At 51.7% G+C, this 16,904-nt stretch overlaps 1 protein-coding gene across 3 annotated transcripts in view; it reads left to right on the top strand.

The window, feature by feature from the left end:
* DRP2 (dystrophin related protein 2) overlaps positions 1-11,993 on the top strand; it is a 34,473-nt gene extending 22,480 nt beyond the window's left edge. For all 3 annotated transcript variants that reach the window (XM_001364344.3, XM_007507785.2, XM_056809764.1), the window contains 11 exons: positions 17-102; positions 1,167-1,324; positions 1,577-1,743; positions 2,576-2,687; positions 5,110-5,246; positions 5,464-5,529; positions 5,849-5,914; positions 6,688-6,831; positions 7,485-7,704; positions 8,325-8,445; positions 8,539-11,993. In XM_001364344.3, coding sequence (XP_001364381.2) covers positions 17-102; positions 1,167-1,324; positions 1,577-1,743; positions 2,576-2,687; positions 5,110-5,246; positions 5,464-5,529; positions 5,849-5,914; positions 6,688-6,831; positions 7,485-7,704; positions 8,325-8,445; positions 8,539-8,663 — 1,402 coding nt within the window. In that variant the 3' untranslated portion in view covers positions 8,664-11,993. The remainder of the gene's footprint in view (positions 1-16; positions 103-1,166; positions 1,325-1,576; positions 1,744-2,575; positions 2,688-5,109; positions 5,247-5,463; positions 5,530-5,848; positions 5,915-6,687; positions 6,832-7,484; positions 7,705-8,324; positions 8,446-8,538) is intronic.
* Positions 11,994-16,904: the final 4,911 nt, after the last annotated feature.

Genomic DNA, 16,904 nt, shown 5'->3' with positions numbered 1-16,904 from the left:
TCCTTTCATCTCCCAGTGGGCGCAGTGGAAAGATGAGAGCCCTGTCTTTTAAGACTGGCATTGCCTGCTTGTGTGGAACAGAAGTGAAAGAGAAATTTCAGTGTGAGTTCCCTGATGAGAGTCGGGAAGGGGGCATGGTGGGCAGAGGGCAGAGGGCAGACACTGAGGGTTGGTTCCCCCAGCTGCTTTTGACAGCTGTCCTGCAAAGCCGCCTTGGCCTATAGACTTGATGTAAGTTCTCAGGAGAGCACCACAGACCAGGAGCCACTCTTGAAGTTACTTCAGTCAGTGCCCTAGGACCTGGCCCAGAGCCCAGATGGCTTCCCAGGGTATTGCTGTTTTGACCCAGATTGAGAGGATGGGGGGAGGGAGAGAAGACTTTATCACTTCCTCTACTGCATCCTACATGGTTAAGGATGTGAACATCAATGAGCGTGGAGTGGCATCCACTCTCCAGGCTCCACCCTTTGATCCCAGGCTCACACTTCAAGACCAAAGAAATCCCAGAGCCCCTTAGAAAGAGTGGTGAGATTATTTGTGTGGTTTACCACAGCCAGGAACAACTGGGAGAAAGAGGGGATGGAGGAGCCAGTTATCCATTTAGCTTCCTAAGGGTTTACTATAGTAGTGTGCATGTGTGTTGGGGGGTGTCTGTCTGTCTGTCTTCTAGTTACACACACACGATTTCTCTAGCCATCTCCATGTCTGACTCTGCCCCTCATATTCTCTCAAGGCCTCTGGTCATAACTAGGCTGAGTTGAACAGACCTTTTGTACCAGGATACTAACATTTAGAGGGGTGCTGCAGCAGGGAGAAACAGTTGAGTTTAGCTTCCAGTTAGTAAGACTAAAGCAGGTGAGCTAAATCCAGCTGTGCTAAGTTTCTTTCCTTGGCAGTGGTGCCTCCAGCAGCAGCCTGGTGGTAACCCCAGTTTTTCTTTGTCCTCTTCCCTCCATCTCACAGTATCCTAGACTGCAAGGCCTCTCCCTGAGCTATCTCCTCACAGCAGCTAACCCCCAACTGGACCAGCCTTAAAAAGGGAATCTTTGAGCACCTTTTGTATTGCCCAAGCCTAGGTCTCTGCCTTAGATGGGTCCAAGACTCCCTGGAGTCTTCAGTTAAATGTGTGCATGTTTTGCTCTTTCCTCCTCGGTGGCTATCCTCAGACCTCTTCAGCCAGGTGGCCACCTCTGGCAGCCAGTGTGACCAGCGCCACCTTGGGGTACTACTACATGAGGCCATCCAGGTGCCCCGCCAACTAGGGGAAGTGGCGGCCTTTGGGGGGAGCAACGTGGAGCCCAGTGTCCGAAGCTGCTTCCGTTTCGTGAGTACAGAGCGAGAGGAGGGCTTGCTTGGGGGGGGGGGGGGGGACAACAGTGCTGAATGGAGCATCCCTGAGTCTATTGGGGGTTGGAGTCAGGGAGGGTGTCAGCTCATCCAGAGAAAGGTCAGCTCTGTGGAGGCTACAGGGGAAGGTATTTACTGGAAAGGTTCCCAAAGTTACAAGTCTTGGACAAGACTCCAGGCTTACCTTGGGCCTCAGCTCTTCCTGTGGCTTCTGAAAATCTCTCCCCAGAGCACTGGGAAGCCAGTCATTGAAGCTGCCCAGTTTTTGGAGTGGGCCAACCTGGAGCCACAGTCCATGGTGTGGCTGGCCGTGCTGCACCGTGTCACCATTGCAGAGCAGGTGAAGCACCAGACAAAGTGCTCCATCTGCAGACAGTGCCCCATCAAAGGTTTCAGGTATGAGTACCACTGCAGTGCCAGCCCCAATGCCAGTCCCAGTGCCATCTACAACTTTTTTGACATACTTCAACTAAGCCCAGCCTCCCAAACATGCAATGACATTGTTGGGGTGATGGTGGTATTCCCATGTACCTTTGAGAAAACTGGGATTAGGATTTGCTGCCAGTAAATATCCAAGGCCGAATTGGAAGCCAGGCATCCTGAGGCCTAGTCCAGAATTATTTCTAATCATTCTTTAGCCAGGTCTCAGAGCCAGTCAGAGGTTGGAACTGGGCCCAGGATATGACAGGTACCCTGGTTGGCACACCCTACCCCCCTGCCCCCGACAAAGTGGGAATAGGTTCAGGCACTCCCAGGTCTGTAAGCCATGCCAGAGAAGCCCAAGGAAGTAACTGGCTTGCTCTGTCCAACTAAATTGGCACAGATTAGAGCACTTATCATGTGCCAATATTATGCTAGGCATGTAAACAAAGATCAAGCAGTCCCTGCCTGCAAGGAGCTTGCTTGGGGCTAAGCAAATAGATGCTTGATGAAAGAGAACAATCTCTCACAAATGGGTCTCTCTGGATCCCTTAATGATAAAGCTGTCTTCATGTCGTGTTTTAGCCAGCACGTGCTGGGCCAAGGCCCTTTTCCATGTGTCCTCCCCATTGCTACCTTTGGGTTGGCAGGGATGTTCTGTGGCAGGAGAATTTGCAGTGGAAGTCAGACTTGCAGTGCATGTTGTGAGGGCAGGCAAGCAGTCCCACTTTTATCTGTCCTGGTACCCCTCCCAAGCAGGCAAACATGCATTCACTAGATCCCTCTTGTCACCCTCATCTTCCCCAAGGTACCGGAGTCTTAAACAGTTCAACGTGGACATCTGCCAGACCTGCTTCCTAACAGGCAGGGCCAGTAAAGGGAACAAACTACACTATCCCATCATGGAATATTACACGCCGGTAAGGAGGGAAGCCATGTGGCTGTTGGGTAGCTGTTTGCCATCAGCTGGGGCAACTTCCCCAGTAGAGGTACCCCAGTTCTTACCCCTCGGACCCTCCTCCAGAGTGCCCAGTGTTCAGAGTCAGAGATATGTAGGCACCAACTACCTTGCGGGCCCATTTCAGGATGAAACAGCTTGACTGGGCCTTGGGGGCTGCTCAGTCCCTTTTAGGCTTTCCTCTTTGGTCCTTTTTGGACCTCACAGGCTGTGTGGGCCCCAGGGCCCATTTGGTTTCAGGCTGAAACTCTTCATATCCCAGACTTGGCATTGCCTCTGCTGCCTGGCTACAGAATTTCAATGAGCTTCTCTCTATTCTGGGCATACAGTTACTTCTCCCCACACTCTGAGTCATGCGCGCGCGTGCGCGCACACACACACACACACACACACATACACACATGCACACAAGCATGCACACAAGCACACAGAGCAGAGCTGCCCTTTCCCCTCAGGTTTCTTCTCCTATGGATTCTCTGAAGTACAGAATTTCGGAGTTGAAAGGAGGACCTTAGCAGCCATTCAGTTCAACCCTTACCTGAAAAAGAATTGCCTCCCCCAAACCTCCTGGCCAGGTAGCCATCCACACTGTATCCAAAGGCTCTTTCTCTTCCTTCCCAAGGTGGCCCACTGCCCCTGGGGTGGATTTCATGCCCAAGACATTTCTCCTGACACTGGGTTGAAATATGCCTCTTTGCAGCTTCTGCCCATGGCTCTCCTGGTTGCGCACTCTGAGGCTAAGTAGAAAGAACAAAACTGATCCATCTTTCCCGGGACAGCCTTTCCCACCACTAGCACATCCCTCTGGAGTCTTTGCTCCCTTGGGCTAAGCAGGCCATCTGCCCAACTCATCCACATTAGCTGAAGACTCGACATCCTTCCCTGTCACAGCAGCTGCTGTCCCCTGGAGCCTCTCCAGGGTATCAGGGTCAACTGCAAGCTGTGGTGCTCAGAGCTGACAGGCCAGGCCAGAGGCAGAGCTCAGGGTGCTTCATTCCTGAATGCAGCTCAGGTCACAGCCACTGTTGGGGCTGCCTCCTCTGTTACTAAACCCCCAGATCCTTTCTGGACAAGCTGCTATCTAGCTTGCCACTCTATCCCATACGTGAAGTTTTGTTGGACTCAAGTGCAAGAATTTTCATTTATCATTATTGGCTTTCATTAGATTCAGCCCAAGGCACTCTATAGGTGCTATAGCGGATAGAGTGCTGAGCCAGTAGTTAGGAAGTTTCATCTTTGTGGGTCCAAATCTGACTTCAAACACTTCCTAGCTGTGTGACCCTGAGCAAGTCACATCACCTGTGTGCCTTTGTTTCCTCATCTGTAAAATGAACTGGAGAAATGGCCAACCACACCACAATCTTTGCATCCACCATGTTAGGTATCTCACTGAAGCTCAGTGTCCTCTGTGAGGCTGGTGAGCATATAATCTGTGCCTTTATCCAAGACGTTGACAGAAAGGGTTAACTACTGTGAGCCTAAGAACAGATCCTTGGGGTCCTCTACTGGAGACCTCCTGCTGAGATGGTATCAAAACATTAATTACTGTGCTTTGAGTCTAGCCATCCTACCAGTTCTGAACCCAACCAATTGGATTTTCATCTGGTTCATACCTTTCCACCTTCTCAGCTTTGTCAAAAGCTCTCCAAAAATTTAGGCGACATTCCCTTTACTCATTTAGGAGCTCTAGCATGGAAGTGCACAAAGCCAGTGCAGCCTGACCTGTTCTTGGGGAAGCCATGTCAGCACTTGGCAATTGCCACTCCCTTTTCTAACTAGTCACTAATCATCTCTGCCATGGTCTGGTCTAGAAGTCAGTTTACCAGCAAGCTCCTGGCCCAAAGTTTATAGATTCCATTCTTCTCTCTTTTTAACAAATCAAGACAGCCCATCATGCCCTTGTGCTACCTCTCTGTTCTTTTCTCTGATGCTCCAAATATAGCTACCAATGGGGTCAGCCACCTCATCTCCTCTTCCCCTTCTTACAGGACCTAACAATGGAGTTTATGTGGGTCAGATGGTTCGGCAAGGACAGCTAGGCCCTCCCTTACTCTTATCCCCTCACCTAGATTGCGGAGCAACTCGCCATTAGTCATTTTTGCTCTGCTCTTTCCATTCTAAAGCAGAGGGAAAACAGAAGTGACAGAATTGAGAGTCCTTCTTCCCTGGAGGATCTGTCTCTGTCTGCTACCATAGTTCCTTCAGTCACCCCTAACACAGATCCTATCCTGTTGGGAAAACTTGGCTCGCTCCCTCCACATATGTGCAACCTTGGGCTATTGAATGCTCTCCCCAAGCCCTTGGTCCCTCATTGGCTGCTCTGAGGCTCTGCTGGGGGCGGTGGCAGTGGTGGTAGATGGGCTTTCAGCTCTGTCTCTCTCCAGACGACTTCAAGTGAGAACGTGAGGGATTTTGCTACAACCCTGAAAAACAAATTTCGATCCAAGCAGTATTTCAGCAAACACCCTCAGAGAGGATATCTGCCTGTGCAGTCTGTACTGGAGGCTGACTATAGTGAGCCGTGAGTGCCTTGCTTCCTGAGCCCCGGGGGTCCCTGGCACCAAGGCAGGATGGCCTCTCTGACCCCCAGGGCCAGATGGGCCCCACTATACAGAATCAGAGAGAATGCTGGGAGGGCACTGGCACTGAGCTCTGGCCATGGGAAGGAAGTGGTCTGGGGCTGGGGGTGGGGAAAAATAAGAGGCATCCAGATGCTGACCTCTGGCTTCTTCTTCTAGGCCTGCCTCCTCCCCCATGTTACCACACTCTGATACACACTCCCGCATCGAACACTTTGCCAGCAGGTACCAGGGTGGGCACCACCAGCCCAGGATCAGGGAGGGCAAAGGAGGCAGAATACACAGGAAAATGAGGGAGAGTAATCTAGCCAGGCCAATCCCCTGGCTCACCCCATGTCTCGGGAGAGCTTTGTCCAGAACAGGGGAGTACGGCCTAGTGAGAAAATACTAGGACTCATCCCTGCGTAAACTGAGATCAAATGGCCAAGGGAGGCATGGAATCCTAGGCCTGGGAGGCTGCTGGTTCTGTTGGGAAAGCTATGCTCTTGGGAGAAGGCAGGCTCCCTCTTGTGCCTTACTTCTGTGTCTATTCTTCTATCCCCAGGCTTGCTGAGATGGAAAGTCAGAATTGTTCCTTCTTCAATGACAGCCTGTCCCCCGATGACAGCATGTGAGTCCCTGTGGGACCAGGACAGCATTTCCCAGGGGCTTCCTGCCTTCACAGTTGGGCAAGGCAGGCCTTGGCCCTGGGAAATTACATGGGGGCTGTGGGAAAGGGACCCCTCCTTTTAGGTAGGATGCCAAGTGAGGAAAGTAGATGTCACTAATCATGGCAAGATGGAGGCCTTCCCATGGCTGTCATTCTCCCTGCCCCCAACTGCTTTCTGCCTGGGACCCCAGTAGCCTCTTGCTCCAAGCTTCTGCTTTCCTATGCCACTTCTGGAGGAGGGAGGGAATATCCTCATTCAGTGGAATGGAAATGACTGATCTTAGAATATTTCTCCCAAAGATCCTAGTGTCCCACCTGCCAGCCTAGGGTGTATCAAATATTGGCGGCAATGTTCTACAGCAGGGACACTCTCCTGCCCAGAGGGAAGCCTTGAGGCAAAGCAATCTAAGGTCCCAGGGCTAGTCTGACTTAGACTGAAATCCAAGTATTACAGCCATCTTCCAGAGGGGAAAGTAAGGCACAGGAAAAGGAAGTTTCTTGCTCATAGCCATCCAGTATAGTGCAAGGAGAACCCAGGAGTCCCAAGATCCAAGTCTTTTCTCAGGCCTAGGCTTCCTATATCCACCCTGACAAAGCCTGGATACATGGCCCTCCTCTCTCTAGAGTCATGGCCCTCATGAGGAAACTGAAAGCCAGGAGCTGTCTGTAAGGGGATTTCCTGCCCTGTAGGTGACACCTTTCTCTTCATCCTCTTCTCCCCTATCCCATGACAGAGATGAAGATCAGTACCTGCTGAGGCACTCGAGTCCCATTACAGACCGGGAGCCTACCTTTGGGCAGCAAGCCCAGAGTACCATTATTGCCGATGACAAGGGGGAGCTGGAGAAGATTCTGGCTCACCTGGAGGATGAGAACCGGTGAGTGTGTGCATGGGTTTGAGACAGGCTGACAAGAGGGGCTGGATCTGGACTGAGGAGCAGCAGTGAGGCCTATACTGCTTCCCCTGGAAACTAGACTTTTAGGAGAGGATGAGCATCTGGGCTCTGCAAAAAGAACTGGGAAGACAATGGAAATGAGGCTGTATAAGGCAACATGTAGATTATTGGGGATGGGGCCAGGATGAGAGTAGGCCCAAAGCCAGCTTCCCCTGGGCCTAGTCAGAGGGTTTGCTCTGCCAATGGGAGTCTCCCTTTCCCTGCTGACCAAGCTCTGAGGCTCAGGCTCCTGGAGGATGGATAGGGGTTGGGGGTAGGACAAGGGAAGGGCTTAAGTCACCCTCCAAATGGCTTACTGGATTTCTATGCACAGGGTTTGTGGTCTAAAAGCAGTGCTGGCAAGCCAGGAGGCATCTGTTCTGTACAATGTGTGCTCATTCCACTAAGGTTGGGGGGAAAGATCACTGCATGTTCTAGATGTGCAAATGTGATCAGCAAGAAGCAAGGGCATCCTGTAACTTGACCATGCCTAACTCCAACTCCTCTCCATGGTGGGACTCCCAGCCTGGCCTAGATGGCACCCGGGCCAAGGACCCTGCTTTGGCCTCGGCCCTTAGGCCCCATGTCTATGACAGGATCCTCCAAGGAGAGCTACGACGTCTAAAGTGGCAGCATGAGGAGGCTGTTGAGGGCCCTCCTGAGGTGGCCCAGGATCCCCGCAATGAGGAGCTATTGGCAGAAGCCAGGCTCCTCCGGCAGCACAAGAGCCGCCTGGAGACCCGCATGCAGATTCTGGAAGACCACAATAGGCAGCTGGAGTCACAGCTGTTGCGCCTCAGGGAGCTGCTCCTGCAGGTGAGAGTGCCTGGGCAGGCAGTCCTGGGCCCATGCCCAACAGGCAGAGAACCCTTCAGAAGCAGCTGCATCTGCTGCCATTTCAGCTGGCATGGCTCATAGCCTGACTTCACCCCTAATGTTCCATATGATTCAACATGTGACGGAGGTCTGTCCACCCAGTGACCACAAATGCCCAGAAATGGCTCCACCTTCCAGACACTTTGGACAGACCCAAGGCTTCTGTCATCCTGTCCAATGAGACTCACCAACTCTTGGTCTCCTCCCAGAATTGGCTGGCAATATTTAGAAAACATGCAAGGTGTGGGGAATGGGAGGTCTCCATTTCTAAAAGGAAGGCCAGAAAGAATCTGCTTCTGAATAATGTAATAGATTGTAAGCTCCTCGAGGGTTGAGACTATTTCATTCTTATCTTTGTGTCTCCAGCATCAGACCCAATGTGTGTCTGGCACATAGTGGGTGCTTCATAAGTGTTGGCCAAATGAACAATTGTTGCTGAAATTGGAAGAGTGTTAGGATGTCCCCCATGGGAGATGGTAGAAATTGCCAGTTAGTGACAGAGCCCCTTGGATCCCTGGCACTAAGGAACAAGAGCATCACCTCTTCCTTTCTCTTTGTAGCCACCCCCTGAATCAGAAGGCAATGGCTCTGGGGGCTCCTCATTGGCCTCTTCTCCACAGCAGTCAGAGGGTAGTCATTCCCAGGAGAAGGAGCACACCACCCCAGACACTGAGGCTGCAGGTGAGCTCCCCCTTCTTTGCTGGGTCTAGTCCTTCCTCCAGGGCCAGGCCTCCTCCTCCATGCCCCCTTCCTTGCCTCCCCTCTCCACCTTAGATGATATGGGGCAGAAGAGTCAGGATGTCAGCCTGTGCTTGGAGGACATCATGGAGAAGCTCCGCCACGCCTTCCCTAATGTCCGAAGCCCAGATGTGCCCGCCAACACTCTACTGGCTTCCTGATGCATCCCGATGTGCTTCCTGTACTCTGGATCCCTACCCAGCTCTGGCCAGACCCCCTGTCCCTGCCCCAACCAGGCCCATCCTGTCACCACTGGCCCTTCTCATTCACTCAGCCCCACGGTGTTAACAGGCTTCAGGCAGCAACAGGGATTTGAGGTGGAATGAGCTGAGGGGAGCCAGCAGAGAACTGCCAATCCTCAAGCCAGCAGCCTGCTCCCTCTCCACACATTGTGGCAGTGTCCCAGGAAAGCTGGCTACTTGAGGAATACAAGCAGTGCCTGTTCTGTTCCCCACCTTCTCTTTAAATCATAGGAGGTAGGCAGCCCCTGCCCCTGGCCCTGGCCCTGCCCCAGTGGGGATCCTGCCCTCTGGCCCAGCTCAGGACCCATGTGAGCGTGACCCTCCCTCCTCCCCAGAGAGTTTGGGGCAGAGTGCCACTCAGCATTGATGCTCTGCTGCCTGGAACTCCTTCCTTCCTCTGCTCCCCACTCCTGACCTGCACCCTGGCCTCCCCTCAGTTGGCAGGATGGTGTCCTAGTCAGGCTTTCAGACTAGCCTCCCTTGTTCCACTAACTCTTGGTGCCATGCTGGGGCCACATGCTCCTTCTGGGCACTCTAAAACTGGGGCTTCCTTCTGCTTTGGGAATGGAGCTTTGATTCTTGCTGGCTCTTAACGCCACTTAACATTTGGGCCAATGGAGACTACACTAGCATAGATTCCCCACCCCCTGCCCATCTTTCCATTTCCTCAAGGCCACAGCCTGCTGGGCCATGGGGAAACCTGCTTGGGAGAGGGAGGGAGGGAGGGTGCTGCTTGCCTTCTGGCCCCCACAGGTCCTGGAGGTTTGCTCAGTAGTTTCCCCTGGGGCATCGGGGTTGATAGCATCAGGCTAGGTCTCGGAAGGAGCTTTGTCCCTGCCACTTCCTTAGAGGGATGGTTGTAAAGGTGCCCCCCATGCCATCCTCTGGATCCTGGCTCATGGAGAAAGAAGTCATTTCAGGAAGGCTGTGGGACCGTACTCCAAGGGCCTTCCCTGGGCCCAGCACCTCGGTGGGGTTCCTTCCCTCCCTTGTCCCCAGGGTGAGGCAGGTGGCTGCCCAGATGCACACAGCCCAGCAGAGATGCTGGTTGTGCCATCAGGGCTCTGATGGCTTCTCCAGAGCATCTGGAGATGCCAGAAGGGCTTCCCTTTTTGCAATGCCTCATTTGATTCTCTTCTAACACTGAATAGCAACCTCCCTGGGCACCCAAAGGCCCGAGTAGACAGGAGGCTCTGGGCCTCTGACCCAAGCCAGAGCTGCCTTCATCAGCCTTATACTGGAAGGAGCTTTCAAAGAGAGCCCTGGAATCCATGGCATTTGTCTAGGTCTCTGTCTAGTCTAGACCTATAGAGGGATAGCTACTTCATGCATTGGTATTCTCCCAGCCCCACTCATCACACATTAAATTCTAATACCTCGTGAAGTATTCATGTTCTACCTTGCTCTTTGTCAGCCCCAGCCTTTGGCTGGATGGGGAGAAGTGCCTGGATTACTGGATCCCAAGCTGTTCCCTCAGTGGGACTGTTTCCAGGTTTGCTGCAGGCCCCTTTGGGACCAGCCTCCTGAGCCTGTGAGCACAGAGTTCCTCGGTCACCCCCAGGGCTGGGCCAGGGTGCTCTACTGCCCGGGACTCCTCAAAGCCTAGGTTAGACCAAATGAAAGCTCTGCCCTGTCCCAGATCCCAGAGAGGGAGCAAAGGCCTCATAGCTCTGGTGACTACGGACTCTGTTTCTCTTCTCCCTCCTCCCCTCCCACTTCCTGGGCGAGGTAACCTAGTTTATCCTTCAGCTCCTTCTCTTTCCAAGGCCTCACTTGGCCTCTTAAAGGAAACCATGGCAGACTTCTCCCTTGGGTTACCATAAGACAGCTGAAGTGAGTGATGTCACCCCACTGGGAAGCAGCAGGTCGCTGCTCTCTGTTTACTTCTGTTGCAGTGAAGATAGGGTGGTGTGCTGGGTGTGGGAAGCCTGGTGGCCACACCAGACTTGTCTGGTGCCATCAGATGCCTTGGCCTTGGCCTCCTGGCACAGGGTCATACATATCACGAGGCCAGGGAGGCTCTACACCAGCCACAAATAGATGGGGCAAGAATGGTAGGAAGAGGCCAGATCCTAGTGCCAGGAAGATCAGACAGGGTGAACTGAGTCTTCCTGGGGGCCTCACAAAGAGCTCCTGGATAGAAATGGGGAGTTTGCTTGCTGGTTGTTGTGATGTCTGTGCCCTTCCAAGCACATGTCCCAGAGTAGTTTCTCACCAGGAACACTCAGAAAGGATCCCCTAGGCCCAAGAACCCAGCTGCCCACCTCTACCAATGAGCCCGGATGGCAGGCACGGATAGGGACCTGGCTGTAGCAGGTGTGTGGACTGAAGTGGAGGTAAGGGTGAAGCAGAGTGTGGAATTTTTCCTGATCGGGGATCACTGAGCCTCAGTGGTCATCCCTGAGACAGGCATTGGGGGTGAAGGAGCCCTTGGAATCCTTGAAATGTGCTGTATGTATGTTGTCAAAGCATCTTATTGTGCATTGGGTTTGGTGCTGTTGAATTTCTTGTCATGTATACCAGTGGTTGTGTGGGGTGTTGCTAGGAGTCCAGAGAAGGTCTTCTCATTGGTGGGGTTCACGGAGCTACAAGGGGCATGAGTGGCCCAAATCAGCTGCAGCTGCAATTAAAAGGTGACAATGATAAGTTAGGATGGACAGAGGGTGTTTACTGTGATAAGTTTGGGGATGACCAGTGGAGAAGTGGGTCTGCCACACAGGGAGGGAGAGAGGCCCTGCCCATCTCTGTTTCTTACCTGACTTGGGCCAAGAGTTGGAGACGCATCCCCTTATCATCATTCCCACCCCCCACCCCCAGGATGTTAGGCAGCTTCCTGCTGTGCCCTGGGTGCTATGGGTGGGGCCACCAAGAGAATGTTCTGAAGGGTAGAGGTCCAGTTCTGGGGCTCTTCAGGCTGGGATCCCACCAAGGTCTCAGTGAGGAAAAGGCCACACCTGGGGTTGAGGAGCCTCTCCCCCCCCTCCCCGGGGTGGCTGCTCTGACCCTGGGCCAAGCCTACATGGGCCCCTGTCCCCAGAACAAGGGAATAAGTTCACTTTCTTTGGCCCCACAAACTGGCCATGGCAGCAGCAGGAGCACATGGCCTTCCTCTGCCCTGAGGAGGGCTAAGGGTCGAAGAAGAGTTTGGGGCTGGGGCAGAATGGCTTACTTTGGTTATTACTCCATATGGCGCTGTTTCTTCTTCTAATTCTGCTTTGGAAAGAATAAACTTGTATTTGTATGCCCTGACTCTTCTTCATGACTCCTTCATCTCCACGAGCCCATGCCCATGTCGTGTTCCTCATTTCCAAGTGGGCACAGATGCAATGGTAGATTCTCTCAGGGCTCATGCTGTGGCCACCCTTGAGGACCCCCGTGCACAGGGAGACTCGCCCACTGCCCATCGGAGCAAAACCTCAAGTATCAGACGAGAGTGAGTGTTTAAACCTAGATTTCCTCTGCCTCTGACCCATAATCCCCTTCTCTTGAGTTTCCCCACTCCTCTATCTTTTGGGGTTCCTTTTTGCCACCTTTCCCCAAACTCCTTCCTTTCTCTTCACTGAAATTCTCATAAGCTTCTCCTTAAACTAAGACATTTTTCCCAACTTAAGATGTTTGAGGAGGTGAGAAACAGACCCTGGATCTCAAGACATAAGGCCATGGTGCGATAGAGTCCTGAAACACCAGGAGGCTATTTCGTTTCCAGAAAGGTGGGAGGGAAGAGAACCCTCCTGTGGTGCTACCTTGTCTTCAGGAAGAATTTACCAAGCACACCATCTGGAAATTGCCCATTAAAAAAATGATTCTTGCTCCGCTCAGATGTTTCTGAGCTGCTCCAAATTTCTGCCTACAAGTACATCGTAGCACCCTAGGACAGAGCTCTGGCCACTCCCACCTGCGTTACAGCCTTAACCTGCTGGTTTTTATTTAGCAGAAGAGATGAAGTGTTCTGCTAACAACCTAATGGCTTTCACTCCAGCTCAGGATCTCTGCTCTCCTCGCCCCTGGAGGGTGGCAGCCCTTCTTTGCTTGGCCTAGAGCAAAGGTTCTTAACCTTAATTCTGAAGAGGCAATCTAGTGAGGTCCAAGGACACCTTCTCCCACTCAGTTTTTAAATGCCTAAAACAAAATCCATAGGATTACCAAGGAAACTAGTTAAATGGAAGGTTGTCAAAATATTAAAAACATATCCATGAGTTCACGGCCCCCACTGAAGTAGCTTCAAGGTGCTACCATGGCAGCAGGAGCTAGTTTTCTTTGGTGTCCAGTGTACAGCATTCCCAGATGCACTTCCTCCTCCCTCTGCCTCTTGGCATCTCCACCAAGCCTTTCCAGATCCCCAGTGCCTTCTTCCCCCTCACCCTGGATCTCCTTTGATTTACTCAGCACATCCACATTGCCCCAGGCACAGCCAGATATATATCTGTAGGTACAGAATGTTTCCCAAACCTCAGTGGCTTCAAGCTGCTAAAGCTTCTCCATTCACATAGACGTGCTGTCTCCCCCATTAGAAGATGAACTCACCAAGGAGAGCCTTTTCCTTTTGTCTGGCACACTGTAGGGCAGTGATGGTGAGCCTATGGCACGCAGAATGCTCTCTGTGGGCACCCCACCAAGAGTACCTTACCAGAAAGGCAGAGGGACTCAGGTGGACCTGCTCCCCTCCCCTTTCCACATGCCTGAGGACATTTTTTCACATCCCCCACCCCTCTGCCTAGCAGTCAATGGGAGTGCACAGGTGGGTAAGGGGGATAGCTCACAGGCAGCCGAGCTAGAGGGGAGCAAAGTGCTCAAGTCACTCCCCTCCCCCTCTCTACACTTGCTGAGGACATTCCTCACTTCCCCACCCCTCTGCCCAACAGCCCAATAGCAGCAACTTCCTCCCTCCCCTGTGTGGGGTAAGAGGAACAGGACACATCTGGCACTCAGTGGTGGGGGGGGGGGGAACACGGCAGTTGGTCTGGGGGTGGGGCCAGGTACTCCATCTCTAAAAGGTTCACCATCACTGATGTAGGGCCTTCAAATGTGTTGGCTCACTGACAATAAGGGCACAGCTCAGAGCCTCCTTATTTCATGGCCAATAAATTACTGCTCATGGGAACCAAGGCCTTCCACCTGGGGCAGAGAAAGAGGAGGAAAGTCACCCAAACCTACTACTTAAATCTCCCTCCAGGACTGTGCAAGATCCAGCTTAAACTGGCTCTCCAAAGGCGATTGTTAAATGTTCATGGGAAATTGGCACAGGCTACAAAGCCAAGCTTGGTGTACTGTTTTGTTGATTGGCTAGGCTGAAGACAGGCATGGACAGGGCACATGGGTAGCTCAATGGATTGAGAGCCAGGCCTAGAGACAGGAGGTCCTGGGTTCAAATTTGACCTCAGATGCTTCCCAGCTGTGTGACCTGGGCAAGTCACTTAACCCCCATTACCTAGCCCTTATCACTCTTCTGCCTTAGAGCCAATACCCAGTATTGATTTCAAGATGGAAGGTGAGGGTTTCAAAAAAAAAGAGGCATGGAGAAAATGGTAGTAATGGAGATTTAACTTAAGTGTGTCATGCATACATCTTTTTTCCTGGAGAAAAGAGGTTCTTGGATTTGCTCCCACTATTTAGCCTGAGACCTTTGCCTCTGCCCCTTTGTATCCTCCTGGCTTTCCACAGTCCTCCCCCATGAGGATGGAGGATAAGATTACGATCAGAGGGAAGTGTCTCCACTGCCCAGGGTCCTCAGGTGGGCACACCAGGCAAACTATAGGAGAGCTAGAGTATTATATAACACCTTCAACTTCCATAGCACTTTACCATGGGCTGTATATTATTGGAACACAATTGATTCCACATTTATTAAATACCGACGGGGGCAGCTGGGTAGCCCAGTGGACTGAGAGTCAGGCCTCGAGACGGGAGGTCCTAGGTTCAAATCTGGCCTCAGACACTTCTGAGCTGGGTGACCCTGGGCAAGTCACTTGACCCCCATTGCCTAGCCCTTACCACCCTTCTGCCTTGGAGCCAATACACAGTATTGACTCCAAGATGGAAGGCGAGGTTTTAAAAAAAAATTAAATGCCAACCTACTGTGGGCAAGGCACACTGCTGGAGATAGAAGCCTGAAACCCAAAGAGTCCCTGCCCACAAAAAGCTTACATAGCACTGAAAGAGAGGGAGGGACAACATGGACACACAGGGAATATAAGATTATCTGAAGAGGAGAAAGCAGTGTCAGGAAAGGTGAGAATCAGGAATGGCTTCCTGTAGGAGATGGCTGCTTGGCGACATCAGGAAGAAAGCTACTGATTCTAAGAGGCAAATGGGAAAGTGGGGAGCATACCAGGCCTGAGCACAGAAAGGGGAGATGGAGCCACAGGATCAGAGATTACAGAGATTTAGAGCTGGAAGGGATCTTAGAAGCCAATGAATCCAACCCTTCTCATTTATTAGATGAAGAAACTGAGGCAGAGGTCACACACAGGTAGTTAGTAGAGAAAATGAGATTTGAACCCAGGTCTTCTGGAATCCTGAACCAATAGCCTGTCCACTATACCATGCTGCCTATCAAAAGCAAGGGGGAGATGATAGGGATGGAATTCCTTGCTGAGTTGGGGAACAATGAATTGTTCAGTTTGGCTCAAACACAGAGGGCAAGGAGCTAAAGCTGGGAGAAGCCAGCCTGTGGAGGGTACTGGGGGTTGAGGGAGGGAGGAAGCATTCAGATGGCCCCTACTCTGTGCCTGGTACTGTGCCGAGTGCTTTACAAATGCCATCTCATTTGTAGGCTTTATTCCTCTTGTTATGGGGATAAAGGAGTTTTGATTCCTCATACAGCTCATTCTGGAGGGACCTATGTGCTCACCACAGAAGCAGAAACAATACCTGCCACTTCTACCCCTTCGTTTATCCCTTCCTTCCTCCCTCCCTCCTTCCATCTACTATAAGTGGTGCCTCACCACATTGTTCCTGTATCTCCTTGTGCCTCACCCTGAGTCCTGCCTCCGGCCCACACCTTCTGCCTATGCCCATTAAGGCCTAAGGGGTCATAGGAAATAGCCTGCAGAAGGCCAACTTCTCTCCCTTTCAAGCTGGAGTCCAAAATTCACCTTGCCTCTACTCATACAGTTCACCTCCCAACACTAAAAAATGGTTTCCATTGAACACTGGCAGGCCAGTTAAGTGGAAAATTGGGGCCATTCCCCAAGAACTCCCTCTTCTTCCCTCTCCCTAATCTCACATCACCCAGATGCCTTCTGCTACTACTTCCTCAAGGTAGGGTTAGAAACAAATTTAGTTAGGGTTAGAATTTAAGGTTACGGGGAGCGCCCTGCTCCCCTCCAGCTCTGCCACCCATGCCCCGCCCACCTTATCCCATCCAGGCTGAGGACTTTTTTTACTTCACCCACCCCTCTGCCCAGCAGTCCAATGGGAGCACTTTCTTGCTCCTCTGTCTGGGGTAAGGGGCTGGGGGTGGAGTGACTACAGGGCACTTGGTCTGGGGGTGAGGGAGGAGCAGGGCACAGCATGTAATCTCTAAAGGTTCACCATCACTGACCTAGAGCATTGAGACTCTGTAATCACACAGCCAATATGTCAGATACAGAACTTGAACTTGGGTCTTCCTAGCTCTGAGGCCAACTCTCTATTGTATCATACTGCCTTCGTTTCTAACTACTTAAATTAATTTTAATGAATGCATCGCCCATTATTCTTTTATGCACTCACTGTCTCTGTCCACATTATTTCAGAAAGTATTTCCAGACTTCTTTGGATTTTTCCTACTCAATGGTTTTTGTTGCATTATAGTATTCCATAGCTACGCTCACCGTTTCCCTATTATTGGACATTTCGGCTACTTCCTAAATGTTTGGTGCAGATACCAGTAATGCTGTGAAGAAAAGCTCTGAACAGAGGCAGCTCTTGTCAGGGAATATTCCCATCAAGGGAATTGCTGGCTCAACAAGCTTCCTGCCAAAGTGTTCTCCAAAAAACTTCTAAAACTTGGCAGTTGCATCAACAATGAATGAATGTACTTTCTCCATGCCAGTGGGCTTATTGCTTTCTACCTAGTGTTCAGTCCGCATTTTGCCTGGTGCTTTTTATGTATTTTTGGATGCTGGATTTCAACATGGGAAGACAATCTCTCTCTTACCAATAATAACAAGTGGCAGG

The sequence above is a fragment of the Monodelphis domestica genome, chromosome X (genome assembly GCF_027887165.1).
Source record: "Monodelphis domestica isolate mMonDom1 chromosome X, mMonDom1.pri, whole genome shotgun sequence".
NCBI lineage: Eukaryota > Metazoa > Chordata > Mammalia > Didelphimorphia > Didelphidae > Monodelphis > Monodelphis domestica.
The sequence above is the reverse complement of the archived record's forward strand: the minus strand, read 5'-3'. Positions and strand labels throughout refer to the sequence as shown.